The following is a 26,263-nucleotide window of genomic DNA, read 5'->3' as shown; positions in this document are numbered from 1 at the left end:
GTGGGGGTGGGGGGCAATGTGGATGGGTGGAAGGGCCGGGATCCGTAAATGGATTGACAAGTGGAAGGGAAATGGAAATTGTTGCACGGAGGAAAAATGGAAAGGAAGACATTTCAGTGAAAGAAGGGAAGAGAGAAGTGAATGAATTAGTTAGAAATTATTCAGAATGGAGAATAAGGAGACAAGAAGAAGAGTCACACACTTCCTCCAGGGAGGCCAGACACACTGGACTAGGCAATATGAACTGCGAAACTTCCGGGTGATGCGTTCAGTACAAGAATGTCATGCAACTTGACAAATCCAGCGTAAAGAATGTTTATTCAGTTTTGGTTTACCATGTGGTGAACTTCCCTTTTCAGTATTTGCAAATGCGGTTGCTGAAAAAAACATGCAGCCAGCCAGGAGGTAATTGCTGCTGTCATTTTCTGAAGAATATTTATGGTCCATTTTTTTCAAGGAATATCAATTTGACTGGCTAGGAAGAGATGCCTGCCAAAATCATGTAAAAAATTCACATCTAATCAAGATTAAATATTTCAAATCAGGGTGAAATGTTTTTTTTTTGTCTGCCTGTTTTCCTCAGGCACAGTGGATCAGCTGGTAAAGCGTTGGCCTCACAGTTCTGAGGTCCGGGGTTCAATCCCGGACCCACCTGTGTGGAGTTTGGATGTTCTCCCCGTGCCTGCGCGGGTTTCCTCCGGGCACTCTGGTTTCCTCCCACATCCCAAAAACATGCAGCATTAATTGGACACTCTAAATTGCCCCTAAGTGTGATTGCGTATGTCTCCAATTGCCCTGCCATTGACTGGCAACCAGTTCAGGGTGTACCCTGCCTCCTGCCCGTTGACAGCTGGGATGGGCTCCAGCACTCCCCGCAACCGCCGTGAGGATAAGCGGCAAAGAAAATGGATGGATGGATGTTTTCATCAGGCAGTTTTTGTGGAGGCAGTTGTTTCCAGCACCCCTCACCCCTTAAAAATGAATGTGAATTAAGATTTTATTACAGGTAATGAGGAAGTTTACCTTCAAATCAGAAAAAACATAATTCTATAGGTGTAGGTAGTATAAATGATTATTATTATTATTATTATTTAGCTTTTAGGACATTGGTGGGGTTGTTGACGTCTTTTAAGAGATCAGTTTGACTCAGAGATATTTTTGCATCAAGATCAGGTTTTCAATTTCAAAACAAAAACACGCTTCGTGACTTTTTACCTCTCGCTGATTTGAATTACACCAGAAAACCTCTTATTTGTAATGTTGTGTTACTATAACAGTAAATGCTATCAGTACATCGTCTGTCTCTGGTTGGTTGTTTTTCCCTGGGCGTGGCGGTTTCTTATTAAATCAGAATCTTCTTTATTTACCGTGTATGTAAAAAACACAAGGAATTTGTCTCCGGTAGGTAGTAGGAGCTGCTCTACTACGACAATAGAGAGCCACAGATGGACCAGACATGCCAGTTTAAACAAATATGATGACGTTTATATTCCCAATTTTATTCCGTGTTGTTTTGGCAGTGTTCCATCATTACGTTGCTGTGTTGTTGATTATTATTTTTAGGAGTGAAAACTGAAGAGCAGTTGTGGTTAGAGGTTTGTGGTCTGCAGTTTATCGTAGCTGGTTAAAAAAAAAAAAATGGGTACCTGCGAGAGTGTTCATAGCTCATAGATAAAGGAGTAGCCTCCTCCTCCTCCTCCTCCTCCTCCTCATACACGCGTGTTGTAACTGGAGATGGGGATTCCGGGGCCTCGTCATGAGACTTTTCTGTCAGGCTGCCCTCCTCTTCCTCCTCGTCATCCCCCTCTGCTTCCTCTTCCTCCTCCTCCAGCCCTTGGAGGGACAGCTTGGAGTCGGACAATCTGGGGCCGCTCGGGTGCTTCTCATTGGCCAGTTCAGACCTGCGTTGAGTCAAAAGTGGAAGCGTTAGAAATGTTGCCATAGAAACTTTCCTCTCACAATTGGGAACATTTTGGTGCAAGAAAAAAAAAATAATTTCTGCTGTATGTGGCGCTGTTCTTCATGTGTCATGGCTAATGTGGTAAGGGTGCTTTTATTGTCATCATTTTATAATTAAAGAAACAAAGTGAGATGGAACTTATTCAAAACGGGTACTTTAAACAGTATATGCAGTAAAACATACAATTATTCCACCATTTGTTAGACCTGTGGAAAGGGGAGTGAGTGGTTAGCTTGTCTACCCCAGAGTTCTGAGGACAAGGATTCAAATCCCAACCCTTCCTGTTTTGCATGTTCTCCCTGTGCCTGCGTGGATTTTCAAGGGTACTCTGGTTTGCAGTGGTGGTACATACAGTATTTGATATGCAAATAAAAGAAGACTATAATAGGCTCGATGCTCTTCTGACCTGCCATCTGTACAATCTCCAGCCAGAGCCCCAGCTGCCCCCTCCATCAGCCCCAGACCACATGACATTGCTCATGATATCATTTCCTGAGGGACAGCAAAGTTAAACCTTCCTTTTTTTGCCACACAGTGGACATTTATCAAACCAGACAGGATTACCTTGAGGGAGGCGTACACAGAGACAGGATTGGTTCATACTCTGCGGGTGGGTAAACATAGCTAGATGGACTCCTCTTTCAATCTAGATTAAATATCACTATAATCAAATTGCCAGGCTGTTTAGCTGGGAAAAAGTCCATGCCTGCGTCCAGGGAAAGAAGCGTAACTCTGACATAGGGGGGCCCTGGGTTTTGTCATTTAGTCTAAACACTTCAGTGGACTGTTTGGGTTACTGGGCGGGGGGAGGGGTGGGGAGCGTACACGGGATGGATAGAGTGCTTGAATAGCTCCATCGTCAGTGGATCTCCTGGATAAATACCCCAACCTGAGTCCCCATCTTGAGGTCCCGATTGCCAGACATTCTATCCAATTGCCAGAAGAGAGACCAGCTCAAAGCTCTCCATGTGACTCCAATTTCCCCGCAACACTGTAGGGATGTAAATATCCAAATAATTATCTGTCTGAGAGTACCACAGCATCTCTAATATGCCCAGTGTTAAAAAAAAAAAAAAAAAAAAGTTCTGCCATGACCAGTACTTGTAAAACTACACCGAGGCTGGGTTGCAAGGGCAGTTAAGAAGTGATTACATATAGTCATGCACAAGCGTGTGTTTGGAGCTCAGCTTCAGTCACAGAGAGGGGAGAATAAACACTGAGCTGTCTGGTGGGTGGACAGAACGCACAACATTTAGTCTGAATTACTGATATTAAAATGTCAGGCCGCCGTGTTGTGGATGAGACGTGATATTGATCCCAGATGGCAGCCGGGCTAAACTACTTCTGAGAAAGCTGGCCAATAAGTGTGCAGACAAGAGGAAAGGGATGACGAGACGATCTAAAAACAGGAAGAGAATTAAAAACGTTTCACGTTACAAGTCTCAACAAGACAATGTTGTTTAAATGATCTTGCACTCATAGACCTAGAAAACGGAATTAAAACACTGCAACGTGCATGCCAGACCAGTAGTTAGCATGTTACTTTGTGAAGAAACACTATGAGCATGCGCACCAGTTATATGTCCCACTGAATAAGGATGCAAGTAATATGATTACCCCGATGCACCAAATGTAGACTTTGCTGGAGAAACATTACTAGCGCAAGTACTACTACAGCGCTCTGTACTGCCATTACTCTTTTGACCGCACATGTCCTACATTTATTTTTACAGTTTTCCCATGGTATCGTTTTTTTTCACACCAACGAGTCAGTCCTTTCATCCCCTTTCAATTTAAACAGGGCTTGTGTAAACTGCATCAATCAAGCCAGTTTCAGTTTTATGGTCAATTTGTAGAGTATGAGCTGGAATGTAAAATCAACACTAAAATCACACCTTTAAGCACAGGTTGAATGGGAGAAATATCACTTTTCTTCTAAATTGCCAGAAATGAACTCTGACCAATTCTTACAGTCAGGGCAACTCACTCATTAGGATCTTCACTTTTTATGTGCAACTTCTCTGTATGTCACAGAACATTTTACCTCACCACCTTATGATACCTTTTCCGGAAATGTTTGCGTTTGTATTGTGTGTGTGTGACACACAGCACGGTGTAACCTTGTTCTTCCTGTCGTTAAAGTTTGAGGCGCAAGAGGGCACTGTGGAACAAGCGTTCACAGCATGTGAGAGTGAAATGGCTACAAGTCAGAGAGAGCAAGAACGCATGTCCTGGTATGAAAAGGTTGGCATCGTGGAACTATTATGACTGTTATACAACTACGCTTAGCTGGTATTTCAGCATACGCACTTCTACACATCGAGCAGACACAACAGTAGGAAGAGTTTTAAAAAGAAAATTTTATATGTGTCTGGTATTTTTAAAAGTAAGTGTAAGTAAGTTTCTTTCGGCTTGTCCCTTTCGGGTCGCCACAGCGTGTCATCTCAGAAGAATGCACATATATGTTTGGCACAATTTTTACGCCGAATGCCCTTCCTGATGCAACCCTTCTCAGGTATTATTGTGGTTTTTTTTGTTTGTTTTTGTTTTGTTTTCAGTGGTGTGGAACTTTGCTGCATGACAGTATACAACTACAATCATAAAAAAATAGTGATATTTTTAATTTAAAATGATAACAATTGTGTGATTCTGCAAGCAATCTTAATGCTGTGGCAGTTGGTGCATACATAGGATGGGTATAATAATTACAGGTCAGTTTGAGGAAAGACTTGATGGTTTGACCCAAGTTGCCCAATTTCCCAACGCCACATTTTGTGCATTTCTGTTATATTTGCATGTTTTTTCTTACCTCTTATCCGTGGAGCTGGAGGCCTGGTTAATCTCACTGTTGGAGATGAAGTTTCGGATTTCTGAGAAGTACGAGTCCTCCTTCTCATCTAAAAGTGCATGATTGTCAGGCTCGGAGTTTGGCGAGGAAATGGTGGTTCCTAAGTTGGAAAGCATCCCAGACTGTTGGCTCACTGATGGGGAAAGCGTGCAGACATACACATCCACTCACATTAATACGCACACAAACTATGTAATGTACGCACGCACATGGGTAGACGGTGTATGTTTTGTTTAATAATTACCAGACATACAGTACATAACAGGGTAGGGAGAACACTAAATATTTTGAAAGTTGAATTGAATGAGGTTTGTTACAAGCAGTCACATCGTGAAATATTAAAAATGTGCTGGTCGCACATGGAGCATTGCATAATTTGTGCATAACTTGCATGTTCAATAAAATCATAACATCAAAAAGTATGCTAAAAAACATCCATCTGTCGATGTCACAGCAGTTTACCAGATTTTAATGCGAAGAATAAAATGTCACATAATGACCAGGGTCATTATGCGTGCTCTCATTTTGAAATGTTAACTAAACAGTGCTGTACAGACATTTTAAATAAAACTGTTCAAAGGCGAATTCACTTTAAAACGTCATCTGAGTGGTAAGCATAGAAACAGCGGATGAATTCCATGCTGGGCGTACAGAGGCTGTTTTTGGCAGAGCAAATAGAGAAGTAAGTGCAAAGTCTTGAATGAAGTGGCTTTCCTTCTTTTGCGTGTTATGTTTGTTTGCTGCACTTAACTTGACATTTTATTTTGGGCAATATTTCATATTTTCCAAAAGGGTAATGTGTACCGTTCATTAGTCAGCCCATTAACAAGACATGTTAAATAACTCAGATGGAGTCTCTATTAAGAAGGAGTCCTACCAGGAATGTTCTCGTGCTCGTGCTTCTTGAGATGGCGGTCGAGGTTGGTTTGCTGACCAAAGCAGCGGTTGCAAAGGTGACACTTGAAGGGTTTCTCTTTGTTGTGGATGTTGCGAACGTGGCGTTGCAGGTTGGACGAGATACTGAATGAGCGGTCACAGTATTTACACCTGCCGGGGCACACGGGACAGCCAGAGTGAGCACCTACAACAATGTTCGCTGTAAAGTATCTTCACACGTGGAAAAAAAAAAAAAATTACAGTTTCACAATATATGGATCTTACAGTTCAGTAAGCAGTACAAGAGGTTCATTTGTTCTTTGACAATGCTTGTACCTTAAAACTCATTTTCAAAATCATCTTTCCCCACTGAAATAGGGTATGCCTTGCTCAGTGACACTTCAGTAGTGCTCAGGGAAAGACCTTATATCTGGTTCCTACTTAATATTGTGATCTACTGTGGGTCTTGAACACTCAACCTTTCAGTCCCCAAGCTTTATAGATTGAGCACCTCATTTAGACTATCCACATTTAACATGAGTAAACATAAATAATAATACTGTACATAAACTAAAAATACCTGTAAGGCTGTTCGCCCGTGTGCGTTCGCAAGTGTCTGGTGAGGTTTGCCGAGCGGGGGAAGATTTTCCCACAGTACCTTCGCGGGAGAACGGAGAGAAAAGCAGGAAGGGGAAAGAGCCACACAGACAAAAATATTTATTTTACCATGCTTTGCAAAAAATGTCCCAAGCAAAAACATATCATCACAAGGCACTGACCTGCAGGCGTAGCGCTCCTTCCCCTTGCGGAGGATGGCATCAGAGAGCGAAGGAGGGGGTGAGCGGAAATTGAATAGTGGGTGAGCTGAATGTTGCAGTGAATTGGGCGGCATATCCAGTTTTAGTGCACCAAAGCTTTCCAGTTTTTCTGTCATGTTCTCCATGGCAGACATCTGGAGGGATGAGGATGGATGATAGTATTATAATTAGACAGATGAATACATCACCATTGCCTGTGCGTGAAACAAACGAAAGCAAAGACAAAAAGTACAATAATTTCTATCGCCCAAATAGACAGTGGAAGGTGGGCTACTCCCTTCACATATTGCACTTCAACAAAAGCAAAATCCCCTAAACCAGCATCTCCTCTCTCTCTAGCTTCTACTTTTTTTCTCCACGTTTTCACATCAGCTGGCTAAATGAAACATACAAAAAGGTTTGGATGATGTAGCACAATACCGTTTGCGATACCCCCAACTGATAATTGCATCCTTCCCCTGAGAACCTTGTGAACAAAGGCGAGGTGGGGGGTTATGTAGGTGTTTATTTGCTAAAAACAGCGTACATCCTTCCTATTTTAGTGAATATGGAACAGGGAGAGACACAGGGACAGACAATCCATCTGAATGTGTTTATTCACAGTCTGAGAACGAGCACGTTGCAGGTGGGGCGGCTGGGGGTGATTGGGTCACAAGACCGAATTAGCAGTGGCATTGTGTTGTGTAGCTCCGACACAATAGGATGACTCAGGTTGGACGAAGAAACTTTGTATCTATCATAATAAGATGCTTTATCTTATCAGTGGATCGAGACTCTGGTGCACAGTTTAGGGTTCAAAGCTCAATTGTAGACTTTCTTGTGGAGTTTACATGCTCTCCTCAAGATAATGTGGGGTTTCCCATGAGTACTTTGGCTTCCTCCTATGTTCCAAAAACATACACGTTAGGCAGGGACACCATCGGGGAGTGGCCAGGGGCGGGCCCCCTTGATTGACTTTATAGTCACATTACATCCTAGATCCTAGTGTCAGTTACGTGCTTCATTCCAAATGCTCTAAAGTGCTCAAAGGTGTGAATGTGAATGCAATTTTTTTATTTTAAATACATGTGCCCTGTGATTGGTCAAGTCCAGGATATACCCTGCCTCTTGTCCATAGTCACCCCCTGACTAAATGAATCAATATCATATAATCAACATGACGAGCTCTCACCGTATTAATTCAGCAGGCATGGTCGGAAAGTTAATGTCCATCCATCCATTTTTTTGTCGTTTATCCTCACAAGGGTCGCAGGGAGTGCTGGAGCCTATCCCAGCTGTCAACGGGCAGTAGGCAGGGTACACCCTAAACTGGTTGCCAGCCAATCGCAGGGCACATAGAGATAAACAGTTGCACTCACAATCACACCTCGGGGGAATTTAGAGTGTTCAATTAATGTTGCATGTTTTTGAGATGTGGGAGGAAACCGGAGTGCCTGGAGAAAACCCACGGAGGCACGGGGAGAACATGCAAACCCCACACAGGCGGGTCCGGGATTGAACCCGAGACCTCAGAACTGTGAGGCCAACACTGATGCATAACTTGACCACATGCAAATGTGAAACTCCATCTGTCCGTGTAAGCTGCTGAAAAGTCACAGTTGATAGAGGAGACAGATTTCCAGGTCAGATTTTCAAGCAGTTTCCCCAACAAGAACCCCTCATTCTCCTGGACACAAACACAGGATGTCCTTGATGGACACGATGCTATTATCTAGCCAGCCAGTTCACTACACAGAAAAAGAACAACTTGGAGGGGGCTGAAGTATGAGCTGGCCTGTGGACTCCCAGAACATGAAACAATGCCATGGCGACGATTTGCGAGAACACCATTCAAAATCCCTCCTATTCATTTAAAAATATATATATTCTTAATCCTACCATTCTTTGCAATCAAGATTTGTAGAAGTAGCGAGGGTCTGGGGACAGTCGAACAATGTGAGTGATTATCAAAGGGGCTGCAACAACAGACTGAGTCTTCTGAACAAGGCAAAGTGACGAAGTACACAGGCGCCATTCGGTAAACAAAGGAAGAAGTCATACAGCCCTTGAGAACATAACATCAACAGTGTGGAATGATGGTGCACGGAACGCTATCAATTCACGTTGGAGCAGCGTGGGAGGGAGAACAGAAGGATATTCACATCAGGTGCGTTGCACATAATGACACCTGATTTCATACGGTCATAAAAAAGCAATGCCTCATTAGTTCTCTCTCCTGCACTATTTAGCATACTTATTTTGGCACCTTTAAGTAAGTTTCATGAAAGGCTACCTGTGGATGGAAGAGCTGTGGTGAAGGCCTGAGGAACTTCTCCTTCAGAGCTCCTACAGGGTCAAGTAGCTTCCTCTTCTCCACCCTGCTGGACCAACAACAAGGCAGAGGGTTACATACCAAGGTCAGGGATCTTCTGTAACATCTAATCCATGGATGGGCTAATGATTGGTGAGTAAGTAAAACTTTGTGGTCTAATCGGGGCAGAAATACCTGTAAATTGGGTCCATGAAGAAGGCGGAGGGTTTGGCGTAGTGCAGAGGAGGTGGTTGGTGTGGCTGGGGCTGCTGGAGTGGTGCAATGGGGGATTGGAGCAGTGATTGGGAGTGAAGAATTGGAAAGCTGGGAGTTTCATCCTTGATGGAAACCCCTTTTCCAATGCCATATATGTGGTTCTTTTGATTCTGTGCTTCGGTTGCCATACCATTGTGACTGCCTCGGTTTCGGTTGTTAATACTGAGGTCTAATGGTTGTTCCTCACCGCTAGATATAACTGAAGAGCCCCTTTTACTCCCACTGTTAGTGTTGGGGTTTGAGGGGTTAGTTGGAGTAGGAGGAGATGACTTGGTCTCCTTGGGCTTCGTACTGAGATCAAATGGTGATTCTGCAGTAGGAACAGGAGCTCCATGTGCACCAGAAACCATCTTATGTAGCTGCTCACGAGGTGACTTCGGCTCTCCCTTAAAGAACAGGCCAGAGTTGAGGGCACCTCGATCAGCGCTAAATGGGTACAGGGAGTTGTGGAAATTGGGTAGGAACTGAAAGGGAAACATGGAATGGTAGGGCAATGGACCCATCTTCTTCTCTTGATGAAGACCTATCAAACCTGGACCAAAATACTTCTCAGCAATAGAAGCAATGGCTTTAATGGAATCGGTGGTGGCTGCGTTAGCATTTGCCGTGGTGGGCGGGAGGGCTTGCTCATCAGGCGGAGGGAAGAAAGAGTGCTGTTTTGACACTGGAGACAAAAAAGGACGGTCTATGGAGAGATTACCTGAATTAGACACAGTTGGCATGAGTGCTCTTTTTGCGTCCTCTAACTGGTGACCATCTTGATTTGATAGGACCACAGATGGCTTTCTTCTTTTGCCATTGTGTTCACGTTCACTATCGCCATCACTCTCTAGGTCAGAACCGTCACCCGAGGCCGTACCAGTCGTGGTTTCCAAATCTGTCCCGCTTGTGGTGTTAACATCTTCCAGATCGCTGCCATCGGAAATGTCTGCAATCTTGGATTTAGTCTTTGCCTCTCCGCCAGAGGACGAGTCCAGTCTAGTCTCACTATCTTTGTCCTCAGGCAGACTTAAACAGGTAACTCCATTACTGTTTGTGGAGCTAACTAAAGACATTGGCGCGCCATCGAGAGGACTCTGTGGCAGCTTGACTTCTTGAGTACTGTTTCCTAGCGGTGTCTTCATCATTGGACTAGCTGGCAATAGTGGTGGGCGTGGATACAATGATGGAGGAAAGATGCCTGGGAAACTGTGTGGGATGGATGGGAAACCATGGGGTCCTGGGGAGAAAGGCAAGCCAGCATGAGGGTGAGGTCTGGATGGATAGTAGTCAGTGAAGCCCAAACCTGACTGGTTCAGACCAGGAAGGTGAGGATGGTGGGACTTGGCCTTGGCCATGATAGGACTGGAGCTCATGGGGATGCCAGGATTGAACATTCCTGTTGGTGAGCCGTAATGGTTTTTGCCCTCGCAGAAGCGGCGGTGCTTGTTTAGGGAGGAGGTAGTGCTGAACAACTGGCCACAGTCCTTACATTTAATCTGAGTGCGGCAGTCGGCGTGCATGCGCTTGTGGCGGCAGAGGTTGGAAAACTGGGTGTAGGATTTGTGGCACACCTCACCTGTGGGTACAAGAAGACACAGCCCATCAGGGCCTGGTTAAACCCTTTTTAACACTGTCTCTAACTGTGTAAACCAAATGAAGCACAACATATGCTAACAATACATGGGAATGCAAATTTGGATAGAAAACCAAAAGCAAAGAATTGTTGTCAATGGATAAATTTTAACATAACGAGCCTTTAATGGTGTCTTTTAGTCCATTAAGATAGTTAAAAAAAAATTTTAAGTCCTTTAAAGAACATTCACAAACAAAAGAATAAACTTTGGACTCGTGTTTGCTTCAGAAGACTCATACAAAATGGGAAAGTACATGGCAGCGTAAAATACACAGACTATAGACATAAAAATAAAACCACGCAGGACTCTCACTTACAGATAAAAGGTTTGACACTACTGTGGATGTGCTTATGCTGTTTGAGGCCTGAAGAGGTGGCAAAGGTCTTGCCACACTCGGGACAGGTGTGAGCTCGTGCCCCCACGTGTTGGGAGCGGATGTGACGCTGTAGATTGCTGGGATCTGTAAAGACCTGTCGTGAACAAAAATGATCCAAATACAATGTTCAGTATACATTTCTGTCTCATTTGACATATTTTAACATTATATTTTTTGAACACGTATACCGTGACAAAATATTACTCCTAAATCTATCTTTCATCTCACAGACTTTCTGTTCAGGTATAATAGCCGGTGTGTCCAGTGCACCACTTACGTGCCGGGTATGCTGTACCTTATCACAATTTTCACACTCAAAGCGCTTGCCACTGTCATGTGACATCTGGTGACGAATGAGGTTGGACTTCCAGTTGAAAGCTTTGGGACACTGGTCGCACTTGTACTCCCTCTCCTCCGTGTGGACTATCATGTGCTGGCCCAGACTTCATGTGGACAAAACGAGCACAAAGCATCAGTCAGCACAGTTTCAACCCTTTATGTGGGCTGACCAATGGTGTCATCAATTTGTTCACCTGTACTCATTTGGGAACATCTTCTCACAGTCTTTACACTCGTGGACGGGTTCGTCGCTGTCCTCCCGCTCCTGTTTGAAGTCTTCTCTCAGGCTGTCAAATATGGAGCCCGCACTGGAACAGGAATATTTCTGGTGCCGCCGCAAGTCGAGTGTTGACGAGAACAGCTCGTCACAGTCTTCACAGCGGTACATCTGCTCCTCTGCATGCAGAGAACATCAAAGAAATGTCATTGCTGTTGTTTTCTAAATTAGCTTTGACCCTCGGTTATAACTCAGCACATTTACTAAAAGTTTATCTCACTTTTATATAATAGTATTCTATCTATGGCTCAGTAATATTTCTTTTATATCATTTAAAGTATATATTTATGGTTAGCAAATGCCTCTCTTTGGTTTAGTTACTGCTGAATTGACTCTCATTTAAGTGGTAAAACCAACAACTCGACCATCGACAATTGCATAAAATGGAAATCAATTAGCTCTGAAACATAGCCTTCATTAACGCTATTAATTACTTGTTAGCTAAAGTGTTGCAGAGGCTGCATGTGTAGACAGGAAACAATAGGGACCAGGCTGCACCTTCCATGTTGATAACCTTCACAATACTTCTCACCAACAAGGTCAAACACATAAAAACTCAACCCAGTCCTTTCAATAGTGAGTTCCTGAGTCAGAGTCCAAGTTCAACAGCTTAGGGAGGGGAAGCCCAGCAGAGACTGTTTGTGCACGGCATTGAAAAAAAAAAAAGAAAAGAAAAGCTTCAAGGAACAGAGTTAAGCAGGGCTACGGTGGCGCCAAAAGCACCCACCTGCCATCCCAAAACATACACACCCATCCATCATGTCAATGGCTTTATGGGCAGCGACACAGCTCACCCCAGATTTTACTGTGACTCCTTAACCATCTGATCTTTCTCGGGCTCACTTGCCACAGCAACATGCATGCATTCAACCTTGATGAGTACGAGGAGAGATTTGTCTCAAAATGATTTACACATATATACCTGCGATTTACACGGTTTTCAAACACACAGATATATCTGCAGCTTAAGCATTTTTTAACGCTGTGTGTGCATTTGTAAATATTCACTTCTGCTGGTGAACTGTTGAAGGTGTTTGTGGATCAGTGGGCACGCACATTTATTTTGGAGACAAACGACAATGTTGCTGTCTCTGCTGGTTACTTCACTCCAAGTCATTTTTATGGGATTAATTTTGAAATGCCACACCAGATTGTTGTGAACCTGATTTAATTGGAGTCCCGGGCTCATCTGCTGTCCCCCAGATCTGGTCTCTTTCCAGGAAAACCACGGATTTTAAAAAATACTGTAATCTTTTTTGGAAATTGGGGTCAATGTCAGACATATAACGTAAATTTATGGTATTTCTCAGGCTTTTATTTTGAATTCGGCTGAAACAGCTGTTGGTGGTATGTTACCATAATGCTTCATTAAAAAAAAAAAAAAAAAAAAAACATTGGGGCAGGTGGCTTGACTTGATCTTTGTGACTGGGGACTGGCCTGACCGCAGTGGTTTACCCGAGATTCCAGCAGGGTTGAATGATAGACTTTTGGATTCCCATAAAAATGACGTACATCAAGTCATTAACAGAGACAGCGACACTGCCGCTTATAGCGGATGGAGGGACGGGCCTTCCCATGTGGGTCAATTCTCAAGTTGTGCGTGTGTGTCTGTGTGTGTGAATTTCTTGACAACAGCGTTGTGTTTGTCCCAAAATTAAATGCTCGTGGCGTAATATGTACAAATAATAAGTCATGATAAATCCACACACCATTAAAAAACGTTTAAATCGTGCTTATATTTAAGTAAATAATTTGGAGACAAATCTCTCCTTAGTGCAATGGCCCATTAAACTGGCCTCAGAAGCTTATGATAAAGAGCATAATTTGACACCAGCATGCACATCTTCCATGCAAAGCTCTCAAACTTCCTTCGTTGGCACTTGTATGCAGTTTTGGCAAGAAAGTGTGGCCAACTATTTTAAACTTTTTATAGCATTTATGAACTTAAAAACACAGGCAGTTCATATTTGCTCTAAAAGTTAAAAGCTGCATTTACTGTAAATGCACCAAATGTATTTTTTTCCTGCACATCTCTGTGGTGGCATTGGTGGGCTTTTAAAGAGGATCCTAATGACTGTGTGGGAGATGATTGGAAACATGATTATGTGCAGTTTAGCTGCTAATCTGGGAGCACGGGTGACGTCTCAAAGGACTCAAGTTTTTCCCCTCCCATCATGCTCCGATAAAACCAACACATAAAGCACACTCTGCTAGGGCTCACACAAACACAAATAATAAAAAAAACAACACTTTTAATGGTTAATGGTACGCTGTTAAGTCTACTTCTCATACATCATTATCGGTTGCAGATTTTGGATTTGCTTGTTTCCTCTTTATTTATCCCTGTATGAATTTGATGCACACACACACGCACACACACACAGAGGCAGGTGTTTCGCATGCATATACTGAAGGATTGAACGAATCATTGCTTCTGTTCAACACACATGCACTTAGACCCTTTTCTCCCCTCATTGACTGATTGCATTAATAAATCTTGCACGGAAAGAATATCTGTGAATTGCATTTCCCGTACATGTATTAAGGCACAGCAAGTCATTATGTTACTAATTGGAAAAGAGTTTCAAACCTCACAACATTTTTTAATGTAGCAACCCCCTCAATTAATAAATGAAATATAAGATCAAATGAGTTAATAATACATATTATAAGAGATGTCTGCAAAATTTATAATCGTTGATTATTATTAATTTGAATTCTGCGGACAATTTTGAAGTCTGAAGCCGACAATAAATTGCACTGCTTTAAAGTTCCAACAAATCATTGCTGTTGGGTTTCTGTGAAATAAAATTTATCCACTCAACACAGTCATCGCCAGGTCCATTTTAATAAATAGGCTAACGTGGGTTTTAGTTTCAATTAATATTATTTTTGATACATTTGGAATAATTTACATTTATAGGGGAGACAGTTGGAGAAGAGGGACTGTCTCTTTAGTGTAGTAGTGGTGTAGTAGTATGTTGAGCGCCACACAAGAACAGTTTGGGAGTTTGCTTAAAATGTGCGCTAATGAGGCGCATTTGTCTACTTACCTTGTAAATTGGGTGCCATGGAACCCTCCGGAAAAATGCCGTCCTTCATATAAACTAATAGCTCCTCCCCCGAATCTATGTCGCGGACTGCTTTGTAATAAATCTATGGAGAGAAAGAAAGAAAGGAAATATTTCACAGGGTCCAAATAATTAGAAATGACAACATTTAATCATTATATTTCATTAGACAAGGGTCCGATATTCCGATTCAGAATGAAAAGCTGTTTAGTTTTCCTGCTGATTAAGGGACTGTAAAATTAATGGTGGAATTCATTCGGAATATTCGGAATGTAACTGAAGCTTCTTGTTTTAAAAACTGAAATCCAAACACAAACGGCTTTCATAATTGACAGTACACAGATTCATTAACTAATTTTAAAATAACCCAAACGAATACCTTTGGAAAACGGCTGAAAACGTCTCCTCATGCGTGTTCAATTGATCTAAATTATGGGGCCTACAAAGTGCAAATATCTGTTTTTCACAATTAACAGAGGGTCTTGATAATATATTTCAAATGATTGAACATTGTTTTTGGCACTTCCAACACAATCACTTGACTTCCAAAAGCACAGCGCAACACGTCTCCAGACACATTTTTCTAAAGCCCCGAAAAAATGAACTAAAAATCTACTGTAGGCGCTGCACACATAAAACATTAAATCAGGAACGGGTTTGTAGTTCGAATGTCCAAAACAAATAAATCCAAACAAAATAGCTTTTGAATTCACGAGTCACCTCTGCGCGACAAACAAGACAAAGCTTGCCATGTGAAGTTGGGACACATGGGGGCTCTCTCCACCAATTGACAGACATGTGGCCAGTTTCTCGCACGCACGCACGCACGCACGCACGCACAAACTTCTAAAAGTTGTAGCCAAAGCTGATGTGACAAATTAAACGTATTATTATTATTATTATTATCATCATCATCATTATTGGTCGGTGGTGCCCGGAGCTCGTCCCCGCCTGAATGAGACCTGACCTTTCTTTTCTCCGTGAGGCGGATTAGTTGAGAAAGTTGCGCGGCGGTGCGGAGAGCCTCCAGCTGCACGAGCACTTCAGTCCCGGTGGAGTTGGCCACGCAACCCATACTCGCTTCACCACTCCTCCCAGTCCCCGCTGGGCGCTGGGGCGACGGAGACGACGCAGCCGGCCGTGCGTCCGAGTTCGCGGAGGGGCCCCGGTATGTCGCGCACACCCAGTAACAAGTTCGACCAGGTCGCCTCCTCCAAGATGGTGTACAGCCGCTGCTCGGACTTTTCTCTAATCTAGTCAACGAGCGTCCCAAAAGATGATGATGAAGATGACGTTGAAGATGAGTCAGTTTCTCTCTCTCTCTCTCTCTCTCTCTCTCTCTCTCTCTCTCTCTCTCTCTCTCTCTCTCTCTCTCTCTCTCTCTCTCTCTTCTCTCTCTCTCTCCTCTCTCTCTCTCTCTCTCTTTCTTTAGTGGTTCCTCCTAACGGCCCCCGGTGGGTGCGCTCTCTCTCACTCTCTCATTCGCCCTCCCTGCTTTCTCTTTGGTGCCCCCCGACTCGCCCCCCACCGGCCACTCCTCCTCGTCTTGTCTTCAGCCAAAAGAACGGGTCGAGGACTCCGTCCCGCACGCCCAGCACCCGCCACCAACCGCATACATGTAATATTGATGTCAGTGATGCAAATGATAAAAGCAAACCCGAGTGACCCGCACGCGCCAGTCACGCCCACCAACAACACAAAATACCGGGCACACGCAAATAAAGGTTGATCCTAAATACAACTGATTGTCAATAGCGCATTTGATGTTAGATTTCCACGAATGATTCGTACAATTGGGGAGTTTAATTACAAAGCTCATATTTGCTTTGGATAATTTTTAAGGGACTCAATTATAGTTGTCATCGTGCTTTTTTTCACTTTACGTTTTGTAATTAACTGCGACTAAAAAAACACACATTGAAATGGTATTACCATATTAGAGTGACTCCAACTGCAGGAGACAAATTCCTTGTGTGTTTTTGACATACTTGACAATCACGATAATTTCCTTTCTGATTCAGAAAGCTTTTTGCTGTGGATAGTTTAAAAGATTTAAATTCTGCATCATCAACCAATAAAAATACAGAATATAAAATGTATTACTTTTGCCAACCTGCACTGAAAAACCTACCAAATTTCATTTGCGGATGTTTAAAATGTGGTAAACTGGTGTAATTTCACCCTCTTTTCCTCCAGTTTAGCTAGTTTTACACATTTTAACGTGCACCCGATGTAGCCTTTGTTTGAACCAGGTAAATTAAAAATACTTTTATTAACTTGTAGATAATCTCAAAATAAATTATCCGAAGCGAACAAATGTAGTGTGTGTGTGTGTGTGTGTGTGTAGAGGTTTTCTGTGTTGTGTGTGTATGAGTGGGAGGGTGGGGGGGGGGGGCACTGTTCTGACTTCTCCTCATCTCTGTCCAGTGTTGAGAGGAAAGATTTCTCATCGATCAATGCCAGCCGCAGGGCCCACAGTAAACACCCCGTGTGTGTGTGTGTGTGTGTGTGTGTGTGTGTGTGTGTGTGTGAGTATGTCTATTGATAAAAACATCAGGCGGAAGAAGGGCAGATAAAACATGGCTCACAATGCTCCCCAACACAGACGATGGAGTGAGTCAAAGTGCACGACCTCCCTGTCAAATGAACCCAGATCAACCCCACTCTGTATTTCCCTTCGGCTCCAGATGCGACTTTGAATCAGAGCCAGTGAACGACTGCATCACATTTTTGGATGGAGAACAATTGGGAGGCCATCATTTAAGCGCTTGAAAAATTTCTGTGGGAGGACACCCCACCATGCACAGGTGGGAAAACCATGAGCGAGGCAAAACTATATAAATAGATTAGCCAAATTAAATCATGACCAATTAATTATTAATCATGCTGAATTTATGTTCCACTTCCTACAAACAACAGCAATAAAGTAATAAACAAGCAGACTAAACCCACTTGTTCTTTTTTCCCCCGTTCAATGCCTGCATTTGAATTTGCTGTGCACACATTTCCATAAAGTCATGCATTGTGCATGTAAAAGACTGCAGAAGCGAAACCACTAAATGCGCTCAAAAAAAAAAAAAAAAACACATTTAAACAGTGAGTGGCCACATGTTGGGTGAGCGTAAATAAATGATGGGCTCATAACTGTGACAAACCAGTGGCCAGGAAAACAAAAGCAAAGCCATTTGCCAGGTACAGACTGCAAAATGCATCAAAAAGGAACAGAATACGTGACCTTTGCTGAGTCCACTAATTCTGCTCAATTTTCGATGGCGCGCTGATTCTTTCATTTGACATTGTGCGGCAGTAGCAGGGGGCTCTGATGTGAAAATCTTAAAAGGATTAGGCAGGTTGGTGTCGCCAGCCAATTGGTGCTTGTCAATCTCGGAGGCCCCATGTGTTCCCTCTGACTTGCTCCAAACCAGCCTCCCTTTTTCTTTCGAAATGTCTGAAGCTTAAATGGACACGGTGGCCCATCCCCTCCGTGTGACAGAGTGACAGGTGGCAGGTCAGGACTCGACGATGGCAAAAGCAGACAAAAGGGAGGCAAGGCACAAGGAGGACCCGGCTATGCAAGCAGGGATTAGGAAGCAAATAAGTGTAGAATGACAAGAATGCGGAAACACACACGTGAGTCATACTGAAGCATTTGGTTCCAGTCGTCGCACTGTCATGTCGCATGTCACGTCGTCTTACACCATTCAAGAGCAACTTTCACTTCTCTTACATCCCATTTGCTCATTTAAATACAAAACAGACAGAAGTCTATCTATCACGCCTTGTTCCAATGAATAAGTCATTAACCACTTTGTACAACTAGTTTAACTGTCTCGAAAAGCATGGTACAAGTATATAGATGCCACATTTGATTTCTCCCATCGGGGGTCACAAAAGTGAGGCACTTGTGTGATTTGTTCAACACAGTTTTTATGCCGAATTCCATTTCTATTGCAAACCACTTTTTTTTTTTTTTGCAGCACAAAAGGCAGCAGCATGTACAACTACACTCACAGTGAGAATACACAAACTGACAAATTCAAGCATTCACGCTTCTCATGGATGTCTAAAAATTATCCTGTGGCATAGGGTGAGTTCCTCCACCTCCATCTACTCTAAAATCAGATGAAGATCAGGGAGACTATCGTAAATGTTTAACCTGTTCAATATTTACCACAGTTTTTTCAAATCTTTTATGTGTGTGGTCAAGAACAAGTTGGGATGAACCACAGATTGCGTCTGGTTGTGTTGACATATTTTGAGTGTCTGCTGCTCTTTGCTTTTTCTTTGTATTTTCTGACAGACTGGATGCCCAGTGGCACCAAGCAGTCTCTCACAGGTCAGTCTTGGAACTACGAAAGACATCTGGTTTGGTGGAGGAGACTCCCAATTGTCTGTAAAGATATTGTTTTGTGTATGGCGTCTTATGCTGGTCATGTTTAATACACCCCGTAATATATTCACAGCAAAAAAGTGCCCTCCATAATTATTGGCACCCCCGGTTAAGATGTGTTAAAAGCCTTAAAATAAATTCAGTGTATATTGCAGAAGAATACTGTCACACTGAAAATTTTAGGAAAATGTAACCTTCAACTCAAATGAATTGTAAGAAAATAAAAAAAATCCCTGACTAAAAAAGAATTATTTTTCATTAAATCACCTGTTCCACAATTATTGGCACCCTTAACAATTCCCAGGAAATAAATATAATTGAAGCATTTCTGTCATTTCTACAGTAGTTTACAAAGTTTACGAAGAGTATGTAGGAACATTTAATTAGTAATTCATCACTTCCTGTTTCCCTTGGGGTATAAATATGACGTGACACAGAGGCCATTTCTCTTATCCACTCTTAAACATGGGAAAGACAAAGGAACACAGCATACAAGTGAGGCAGATGTGCGTCGACCTTCACAGGTCAGGCAGAGGCTACAAGAAGATTGCCACTCAACTGCAGCTGCCCATATCCACTGTGAGAGGAATAATTAAGAAGTTCAAAACAACTGGAACAGTGGTAAACGAGTCTGGATGAGGACCCAAGTTTATTTTGCCACCACGCACAGTGAGGAGGATGGTAAGAGAAATCAAAAGATCTCCAAAGCTCACTGTTACAGATGAGACCAAGATTGAGTTTTTTCGCAACAGACACTCTCAGTGGGTATGGCGTGCCACGAAAGATGCGCATGCTGAAAAGGACCTCATACCCTCTGTGAAGTGTGGGGGTGGGTCAGTGATGCTGTGGGGCTGTTTTGCTTCCAAAGGCTTTGGGAATCTTGTTAGGGTGCATGGCATCATGAATGCTTTGAAATACCAGGACATTTTAAATCAAAATCTGTTGGCCTCTGCCTGAAAGATGGAAAGATGAAGATGGGTTGTCACTGGGTCTTTCAGCAAGACAATGACCCTAAACATATGGGCAAATCTACACAGAAATGGTTCACCAGACACAAAATCAAGTTCCTCCCATGGTCATCTCAGTCCCCAGACCTCAACCCCATTGAAAACCTGTGAGGTGAGCTGAAGAGGAGAGGACCCAGGTCTCTGGATGATTTAGAGAGATTCTGCAAAGAGGAATGGCTGAAGATCCCTCTTTCTGTCTTTTCACATCTTGTGAAACATTATAGGAGAGGATTAGGTGCTGTTTTGTTGGCAAAAGGGGGTTGTACAAAGGATTAAAACCAGGGGTGCTAATAACTGTGACACACATTATTTGATATCAAATAATTATTTCTTTATGTGGAATTTTTTTCCCCCCTGAATAAATGCACTTGTTTTGAAGGTTGGATTTTTCTCTTTTCTTCCATTAAGGTCCTATATTATTTAGAAAAAAAAATATTAGAAGCTAAAAAACACATCTTAACCAGGGGTGCCAATAATTATGGAGGGCACTGTATATTCACAGCAAAAATGGACAAGGTAATTTTTTGCTGTAATGTTTTTTCTTGTATTTTTAAAATCGGATAAGGTTCAAAATCAGTATACGCATCCTCCATTTGAGATCTGCAGCCTATCTTAGGCTTGGCACAAACATTTTGTAACGTGTTGTTGTCTGGAGGCCTGTGGAATTTAGCCAATATAAGTAACAGAGCCAGAAAATGTTGCTGACACCATTGAACACATGGACAATTAATATTGTAAAATATGGAGTAAGGGCATCAATTTTCTCTACAAAACAGTTTTCACATCTAGGAAGGCTTTTACAAGGAACTGAGAGAGTGCCTAAGGGACACCGTAGCTCCATATACGCTAAACCAAAGATGGGTTTAGTCAGTAGGGCTGGGTATTGAACAGCTCTTTTATGGTCCCCACATTGACCGGAACACTTTGGTAATACTGACTATTGATGCCTCGAGTTTCAATGTTTCAGTACCCAGAGGTTAATAACTTACACATGATCTGATAACAATGGTTGCGGCAACCAGGAAAAACAATTATAATACATACCCACATGCATGCATGCATGCATGCATACATACATACATATAAACATACATATATACATACATCCACTGATTGTTGATACCAATTGTGCACGGGGCAATAGATAAAAAAAAAAAGTGTTGTGAAAAAAAGGAGCAAAATAAATTTGATGAAGCACCTGACCATGCATGTAATCAATTCAAGAGCATGAAGCAGTGCTCCCAAGCTATAATAATTCACTTTCAGATCAATTTGTTCAATTTTCATTTTTTTCAAAATTTTGCCAAGAACATAACAATGAGATAATCACTATCATAATCATTCCATAAATTATGGCTTCAATATTTGTCAATTTAATGTTTTTATTAGATCAATGTAAATCTAGACGCATTTGCAGCCTGAATCAAAGTACCGATACCAGTATATGAAATTTTGATGTGCCATCATTAAAAATACCTGCGTCTAGGGATTTATTTTTATTTTCCAAGTTTGTTTTCAAACCTGGGCAAAAAAAAAGCAAAACACAAACAAACCAAAAAAAAAAAAAACAACACAAAACATTAAAAAAATAAGGTCTATCAAATCAAATTAATCAGATCTCAAATGTCAAAATTAAAATTTAGCACACTATTTTGAAATAATAATAAAAATAAATGTGCAGTTCCAGCCAGACCTATGCGACAAGTATCCTGCATAACCAAATCAGTACTTTAGATGCTTTGCAACTGTATGTAATGTTAGCTTAGCAATTAGCATGGCTTTGACAATGTCTTGGCTTATCCACTCCTCGTCGTTCTGTCATGACAGTTGGAAGAAGCATGGTAAGAAGTGCAACTTGTTCACGATTTATGATGAGTCACTTACAGTACAATACATTGACACCAGAGGCAAAGAGAACTTTCGGCTCTACAGATTGACGGTTGGGGGGTGTAATTAATCACGTTTGTACTGAGCAAACATTCAATGTGGACATGCCAGTAATCTCAGATGGTGGATTTATGTTTATCCAATTTCTAGAAAATTCTGTTGTCGCTACAAAATACCGACGTTCCTTAACATTTGAGTTGATGAAGAAATTCTGTTCTCACCACCGATTCATTTTCAGTACACACTTAGCATGTTGGAATCTGCCCTCCCTTTCACTCTCTAGGAGAAGTCTAAGATATCTGCACATGAGGAAATATTTTCTGATGAGGAAATGACAATTAAAATAACAGTCTCAGTACTTCAGAGAAGGTTCTGGATGAGACACAGTGGTACAGAGGTCTGCCATCTACACTAAAAGTAAGCTTCTTTTCGGTTTGTCCTGCTAGGGGTCACCACAGCATGACATCTCAGTTGAACACTCATATTTGTTTGGCACAGTTTTTACACCGGATGCCCTTCTTGAAGAAACCGCTCTCTGGGAGTGGAGGCCCCAGGGAGATATGAACTCACAACTGCTGGTTTACCAAACCAATGCTCCAACCACTGAGCTATGGGGGCATCTGCCATCTGCACTAACCTCAGTGAATCCATTGAGCTGTTGTTGGAATTCAAGGGACACTCCACCAATGCTAGGAACTTGGCAACCAAATAACTCTGTTTTCAAGCCTCATCCACACCCTCGGGTTCATGTATAAGTTGGAGTGGATCAAATTCACATATGATCTTCACCAATTATGTTTAGAACAGTAAGGTTGGTTTGCTCTGCACCTGAGTTCTGATGTCTGTGGTCACACCTGGCCAAACAAACTACATCAAGGAAGGAAATGAAGTGAAGTTTGTTTAAAAATGTGGACTCTGAAGAATAAGATGCAACAATGGCACCGAGCACAAAGTCTGACTGATTTATTATTTGCTCAAGAGAGCCATCCCCACAGTTAAGTGTTTCCAAATCTCTCTGCCAGTAAGGAGAAGGTGCAAATGCCAGATAAATGGTTTGTCACACTTTTTCAGGTGATAGTTTTATGAGTCTGATGAGTGTTGGGCTGTTCTTTCAGCTCCGTTACATGTGTCACTTCCTAATAGCCCTGGCAATCGGCCCAGCGACAGCCAAACAATAGAGCCATTCCTTGGTCATTACCAGCCAACGTATTTCTAGCCACAATGGTCAACACAAAACACATATACTGGAGGAACCTGCTAATCATTCCGAGTGGATGGGAAACAGGAAAACAAGCGGGATTTGCTACAGTGGGAGAAGGACACCTCAACAATGTGTCTTTTATGTGGACCCCGAAACCACGCGGGACACTCACCTGGTCTCCAGTGAGATGGCAGGCGGCGAGATTCTGCTCCTCAAACGAAGGGGCGGAGCGGACATACTTGAGCCAGCTGTTGCTGGGGGCATCGGGGCTCGTGTCCAGAGAAAACTTGATGTTGCCCATATCGTCCACGACCTGTTCGGGAGCAAGAGATCCAATTTTAGAAATGCACAAATTGACAATGCACAACAAAGTTCACTGAATTCCAAAATAATTCATAGTTTACTTGAATTGGGAGAGTGCTGATGAAAATTCAAAAATAGATAACACCTACGAGTTTGATATCAGTCACTTTATGAACACAGAGAGACAATATTAATATGAGTAGTACGGCGGAAACGAGGAGGGAACTGACAAACTATGCTTTCTTTGACATGTCAAAAAAGTGTTTGGCACGAAATTGATCACCCTTTGTAGCCCCAGCATCCCTCCAGAGACAAAGAGAGACGGATTCATGTGACCCGCTTTCACCAAGAATGGATTTAGATGGAAGTAGCAATGTGGGAGGAAGGGGATGGGAAAAGGGGGGCTAGTTGCTGAGTAAAACACGAGGAAGGAAGATGTTAACAATGGATTGTTGCTTAAACGTGAATACAACTATGAACTGTGACCTCTCCTTTTGATTGCTTTTGGAGGATATTCTACGGGCCATTTATACATGGAATGGAGTACATAATACATTTTAAAATATTCTTTCATTGAAATTTGTCCATCATCCATGGTTGAGATCCTGAAAATGCAAACATTTGAAATTATTTTTACAAGTGGAAATAGCAGCTCACTTCCACATTGTCTGGAAAAATATGGCTGTTCGTATGTGTCCAGTGCAAGAATGTACTATTACTTTAGAAATAAAACAACAACGGTGGACCACAAAGCAGTTATCGTTCATCTCATGTTAAATTATAATCTCACATTGAAAATGACTGCAGATAATAAAATGCTTTCTGATAAAAACTATCGGGACAAGCAGTTGGTACACATGTGGTGTTTCCTCACAAAGTAGCATCACCAACTACTGTTCCGCCGTGCACATGACACGCATTCTGTCCTTTATGAAATCTGATGAGAATTGTTTTGACGACATTGTCATTTGTAGATGATATGGGTGAAGAGCAAAAAGGAAAAAATATTTGTCAAAAGTTACAAGCTCATCTGCTCCATCAAACAAGAGTGGGATGCTTTAATTTCACCCTGGTGTAGCATGTGACACAACGCCTGTGTGTGTCCTCCAGAGAAAACTAGCCTGACGCAGAGCTACCGGGTTAATTAAAACACCTCATCAGCGCTGACCTCGGGTGCGCATGATCCTTCTAATTGTGGTATTCACAAGGAACTCAAGGTGCAATGGAGAAGAACCAACAAGCTGCTTGACGTTTTTAGATGCGCACAGTTCATGAAGGCGGAGAACTGGGAATGTTTTTCAGCCGTGTTTTATTTTTCTCCCCAGCTCGTAAAGTGTGAACGGTCATGTTCTTGTTGTGTGGATGAAAGTTTGCTCAAGGTCTGAGGGTGCGGGTGTCGATTTTGGAGAGTAAATATGTATAGTGTCTGGTCAGAGGTGTGAAAGAACTGGTGCATGTGTGCTTGTCCACACACACACAATTGCATGTGTGCATGGTTTAGAGGTGAGGTGTGAAGACACCCCTTATATATTTGTGTATAGCTGGATTGCCAATTAGGCTACTTTCATGCTGCAGGTCAATACAATTTTTTTTGACTGATGTGGCTAATAGCAAATATTTTTCATGTCGATGTGATGAATACAATTGCTTTTTGTCATATCCAACATAGGCGTCTTTCATACATGTATATAAATAGGACAGCAATCCCATGCGGCTGCAGTCGACTTCTTGTAGTATGACATAATCCATGACCAACCATTTGGCCTGATGCTCGTCATATGATGTCAAGATGAAAAGAAATTTTGTGTTATGTATGATTTTTTAGCTATCTTCCATGTAGTGTGACATATCAATGACAACTCTCCACCAGCACACCTCGGCATCGACCAATTGGATAATTGCGATCGCCGATGTCAACGTATTCAGGCAACGCTGACATTTATTCATGTACATGAGCCAATGCTTATGCAATGCTTAATTAATGATTTAGAGCATGATTTAACATAACACTGGCATATTTACGCAGAAACATATGTACTAGAACTAGGTTGGTAAGCTATGCGAATGTGAATGAATGTTGAGGCTGAAAATAGCACAAAAGTGCAAGTTTGGTTTTAGACAAAAAAAAATTTCAGTGAAATAAAGCTCCCAAAGTAACATATTGCATTCATATTACAACACATTTTACTTGTGCCGCCTACACCCAATCTTTATCAAATAATATAACCTTTATGAGTCCCACACTTGGGACATGAACATCATTTCAGCAGCAATGGTGGCTACAGAAAATACAAAAATGGAATGTAAGAGAAGACTTTTGGTGGTAAATGTGTGCACCATTCTAAGGGTGACACAATAAATACTTTAAAATAACAAATATAGAAGCCATAACTAATTAACATTTACAATTATGGAATAATGATTACATTTTGAAATCGAGATGTGCCAAATGTGCATCCCATTACATAATATACTGCAATGACTGTCCTACGGTAATATTCTTAACAAAATTTGAAAACTATGGACATTCAAATTGCTCTACAAGCGTATTTCTATAGGTTGGCAACTCTGCAGGCATAGCCATAGATGCAATTTGATGAATAATTGGAATTATTTTATAATTAATAATTGGTGGGTTTGAGTTATTTTCATAATTTAATGAAATAAAGCGCCTTGTGTTGCTTATTTTATGAAAAGCACCTATAAATAAAGTCTGATCATTTATTA

General features: G+C 42.0%; 1 protein-coding gene across 13 annotated transcripts in view; it reads right to left on the bottom strand.

Annotated features, from left to right (window-relative positions):
- prdm16 (PR domain containing 16) overlaps positions 1–26,263 on the bottom strand; it is a 207,128-nt gene that overhangs the window by 4,695 nt on the left and 176,170 nt on the right. For 3 of the 13 annotated variants that reach the window (XM_061834976.1, XM_061835042.1, XM_061835051.1), the window contains 12 exons: positions 23,406–23,546; positions 14,731–14,833; positions 11,594–11,795; positions 11,338–11,503; positions 11,001–11,154; positions 8,988–10,659; positions 8,775–8,862; positions 6,464–6,636; positions 6,265–6,342; positions 5,686–5,855; positions 4,770–4,941; positions 1,647–1,901 (listed from right to left, as the gene is read on the bottom strand). In XM_061834976.1, the coding sequence (XP_061690960.1) occupies positions 1,647–1,901; positions 4,770–4,941; positions 5,686–5,855; positions 6,265–6,342; positions 6,464–6,636; positions 8,775–8,862; positions 8,988–10,659; positions 11,001–11,154; positions 11,338–11,503; positions 11,594–11,795; positions 14,731–14,833; positions 23,406–23,546 (3,374 nt within the window). Of the gene's footprint in view, positions 1–3; positions 972–1,646; positions 1,902–4,769; positions 4,942–5,685; positions 5,856–6,264; positions 6,343–6,463; positions 6,637–8,774; positions 8,863–8,987; positions 10,660–11,000; positions 11,155–11,337; positions 11,504–11,593; positions 11,796–14,730; positions 14,834–15,715; positions 16,056–23,405; positions 23,547–26,263 lie in introns of those variants that run through there. The other 10 variants (XM_061835036.1, XM_061835001.1, XM_061834984.1 and 7 more) reach the window with 10 other exon arrangements.

The sequence above is a fragment of the Syngnathoides biaculeatus genome, chromosome 2 (genome assembly GCF_019802595.1).
Source record: "Syngnathoides biaculeatus isolate LvHL_M chromosome 2, ASM1980259v1, whole genome shotgun sequence".
NCBI classification, from domain to species: domain Eukaryota; kingdom Metazoa; phylum Chordata; class Actinopteri; order Syngnathiformes; family Syngnathidae; genus Syngnathoides; species Syngnathoides biaculeatus.
The sequence above is the reverse complement of the archived record's forward strand: the minus strand, read 5'-3'. Positions and strand labels throughout refer to the sequence as shown.